Raw genomic sequence first — 4,168 nt, 5'->3', positions numbered from 1 at the left:
ATAGCCTTATGCAACACCAACAAGATACATGTTTAAACACATGTCATCACACAACCCCCATGAAAAATATTTTTTCAAAAGATATTATTCATTTTCTCGCGATCGCTAGTCTCTTAAATTGAGTTGTTGCAGGAGCATTTCGAGCGAGACCACAGTCGTCAGGTTAACAACGATTCCATCCTGATTCCTTTCTGAATTACAAAACTATTTTCATGGCTTGCATAACTTGATTCATTGCCAAAATTATTTAGCAAATCTGCAAAATTTAAAAGATTCCTTAACATCATTTCTGAAGCTATTGTTGACAAGATAATACACAAAGAAGTTAACGATGTGGTTGAGAAGCACGAGATCTAGCAGAATGTTGATGACGATCAGGACTCGACACTCAAACAATAATGGTAATTGAGGGATAATAAGTTTAGGGGTCCACGTTACGAAGAAGAAAGCTGTTATGATGAGAAGCATGCGAGTAGTTTTCCGTCCATGATCAGAATAGTGATTGTTCTTGATCAACTTTGGTGGAGCAGCAACAGGATAAGGTAGCTGTAAAGATAAACCTAGTGGTGGGGTAGATAGTAAGTTAGTGTCTCGTGCATTCAAGGAAAAGCTCTCATCATCATCATCGTCGTGGCCCTCGTCGGCTATTTCCGGAAACGAAGTTACTGGACTTGTCCGAGAATAGTCGTTTCTATCAATGACATCATGGGCGTTGTCTCGAGTATTTGCATGTTTCATGACGGTTTCTTCGTCAAGGATGTCAGTGTCTTTGGACGTTGGTTCCGTCTCACGGCCTGTCGAAGAAGTACCGATTCCTACATCTTGACTGACCGTAGGAAGACCATGTCTATTGTTGACCAGGTCGGCATGAATCTTAGCCCTCTTCCGCAAAGTGTGGTACACGACGCCGTACATGATTGATATTGTTACAAAAGACATGAAAAACGAGATAAGGTGCAAAATCTCAAAAGAGAAAGTCACGTGATTCGGAACCGGTGATTTGCACGTGATGCTTCCGTCAAGCTTTTTCTCTCTGACTTCACTTAATGTGACGAGTGGGATGTTTGTGACGATGGAGACAAGAATACATACTGCTACCATGATACATGACGCTCGTACCGTGATCCGACGTCGTAATGGACGACAGACAGCCATGTAGCGATCGATACTGATTGCCGAGGTTAGCAAGAGCGAAGCAAGAGCGTACATTTCTTTTAAGAAAAAACCGAGAGCTACTATCCGACACAAAAGATCGGCGTTCAGCTCCAGAACTCTCAGCACAACATTGCCTACAGGTGTGAACGTGCTAGCAATTAAGTCGACTACCGCTTGGCCGATGATGAGGATGTCTGTGCTCGTCTTCCTTTTCTTCCATGTATAAGCACGGATGATGACGAAGTTGCCTGGCATTCCTAAGATTAATACAATCATATGGAAAATCAAATCAGCAATTTTTGTAATTTCGTCGATGTTGGTATGTGTATCGTCCTTGCAGATATCATTTGACGTATTATTATACGCTGCAGGTAAGTCTTCAGATTCATCCATTGCAGATCCGCTGATGATAACTCTTGAGTAAAATGGTGCTTAAAATTCTCGAATGTGTATTTATACTGCCAACTGTGTAACTGTTGTAGCATTCGAGTTAGCCTAACAAACGATGTGACCTAAAACGAGCATTCATGGCTCAATTTAACAAGAATGTATAATAGGGGAATGGTTATACAGTGTATAATGTTGAAAGATATGTATCGTCTTGTGTTTACAGTTAATTAAAGTGAAAAAAGGTTAAGTGACAGTTTCTTGATGAGCAACTCACTTCATGCAAATAAAAAGATCGTTTGGATGTACCTGTCATGTCTCCGAGTATTATGAAACTGAACAACAATAGACGAAAAACGTTAATTCCATACACAGAATGAATGGAAGCCACCATTAAAGACAGACTGCGGAAATTAACAGTTGACGAACAGAGAGAGAGAGATGGAGAAAACGAGGGTATGGAAGATAGGGAAATGCATGTGTAAAATTTTATTACTACAGTGCGTATCAAAAATAAGTTTACACTTAGAAAACTCCTGTAAAATTATATATTTGTAATATTCCGAAGATTTTTCCACATTTTATCATTGGTACAGATCCCTTTAAGCAAATGACGATATAACTGTCGAAAACTATTTCCGCTTGACTGAGCACCACTTACTTTTGAAAAGTGAGTTAAAAATTATTTGCGCAGAACTTTGAAATAGTTATGCGAATAAAAGTAGACCTTAATCATTAAGAACACGTGGAATTTAGCAATTAAAATTGATTTGAAGATACCTTTTACCTTTTTAAAACTTGTTTCTTCTTCTTGCCCAAAACACTTCAATGTGTGCAATGCACCCCACCCCACTCCCCCACACACCGAGGCCATTGTGACGATATTTGCTCTACACTGAGCTGTGATTTACATGAAATGATTTAGGCTTAATTTTTATTTCGATAATCATTGTCAAGCTTGGGAAAAGTGTGGAAAAACAAGTATTAAATGAAAAATGAAATGTAAACCCACTTTAAATGATAAAAACTTCGTGAAAACATGCTGGAGATGTCTGATATAAACTTTTGTTCAGATTCAATTATGACCTCAGATCCAGCTGGCACAAAAATGGTAAAGGTTGTGCTTACTAAGTGTTAAAATTTCAATTTGGGTGGCAAAATTGTTACAAAATGCTTGAATGCATCCGTTTTATTACAATTGACTAAAGTGCAAGAGAAAATGTATGAGAAATGTTTGACAGGGTAAGGTTGATTTCGCCCTTTCCCCTTGACACAGCGTAAAAACGAGCATTTTTGCGCAAACAGATTTCTGCTACCTTTACAAAAAAAAGGACAGTGCTCACTCCAGTGTAACATTCTGTCAAAACTTTTACTTTCATTGGATACATGAGACCCCAACCCAAGATTATATGTTAAAAAATTACCCACATGTTGTATATTATCTTTAATTCCCAGGGCTTTTTCAAAGTTTAAACCTTTTTTTTTATACACACTGTATAACTTATTATAAATGACAGTTTCATAAATAAGCATAAGGGATTCAACAAATCTCATAGAGTTAAACCAATTCACAACTTGGAATATGAATATTATCACCCTGCTCTCTCCGATTTTCTTTCTTCCCTGCCGCATATTGCTTTAAAAGGTTTGTATTGATGTATAAGGGTCTAACTGGCGTATAAGTTTCGTATTGGGGTATAAAGATCGTAGTGGGGTATAAGGGTCGTTTTGGGGTATAAGGGTCTCATTGCGTTATAAGGATTGTATTTGATCATAAGTGACGTATTGGGGTACAAGGATCGTATTGGATTATTAGGATGGTATTGGATTAAAAGGGTCGTATTGGGATATAAGAGTCGTATTGGGGGTAGATGTATAAGGGTCGTTTTGGGTTATTGGTAAAGGTCGTATTGGGGTGTAAGGGTGTTAATGGGGTATAAGGGTCGTATTGCATTATAAATATCTATTGCGGTGTAAAAGTGTCATATTGGTGTATAAGGGCGTATTACGTTATAAGGGTCCTATTGGTATATAAGGGTTGTATTGAGGTATAATGGTTCCAATTTTATTCATTTTCATTCATTCATTTTTCTTGGGTTGAAATGACCAACATCACATATAGACAGTGATGATGAAGATCAAAACCAGGGGTATGAGAGGTTTATAAGGTTCATGTCTTGGTAATTAAGGTACATGAGTGCATAGAGGAGACTGCAAGAAATGCTTGTTATGTTGATGGGACATTTTAATTGTTTGATATAATGAAAACTGACAATGATTTGAAGATCCCGAATCTGAATGATGCCACTATTGTAACCTCGAGAATTTGGTGATTAGGGTTCGTATTGGTATATAAGGGTCGTATTGTTGTATAAGGTTCATATGGTGTATAAGGGTCGTATTGTGTTGTAAGGGTCGTATTGGTATATAAGGGTTGTATTGTGGTATAAGTGTAATGGTTTAAATTTCTTTTTTTCATTCACGATACGCCATTTTCCTTGGGTTGCAATGACCAATGTCATATAGACAGGATGATGAAGATAAAAAACAAGAGGTTTGTAAGTGTTATGTCTTGACAATTAAAGCTCATGAGTACATAGAGGAGACAGTACGAAATGCTTGATAT

At 37.6% G+C, this 4,168-nt stretch overlaps 1 protein-coding gene across 1 annotated transcript; it reads right to left on the bottom strand.

The window, feature by feature from the left end:
* Nucleotides 1-243: 243 nt before the first annotated feature.
* LOC121427908 (trace amine-associated receptor 1-like) lies at nucleotides 244-1,548 on the bottom strand. Its single transcript, XM_041624484.1, has one exon. It carries the CDS (start codon nucleotides 1,546-1,548, stop codon nucleotides 244-246), a length of 1,305 nt encoding a protein of 434 aa, XP_041480418.1.
* Nucleotides 1,549-4,168: the final 2,620 nt, after the last annotated feature.

This window comes from Lytechinus variegatus, chromosome 14 (genome assembly GCF_018143015.1).
Source record: "Lytechinus variegatus isolate NC3 chromosome 14, Lvar_3.0, whole genome shotgun sequence".
NCBI lineage: Eukaryota > Metazoa > Echinodermata > Echinoidea > Temnopleuroida > Toxopneustidae > Lytechinus > Lytechinus variegatus.
Note: the sequence above shows the minus strand (reverse complement) of the source record. Positions and strands in the feature narration are given on the sequence as shown.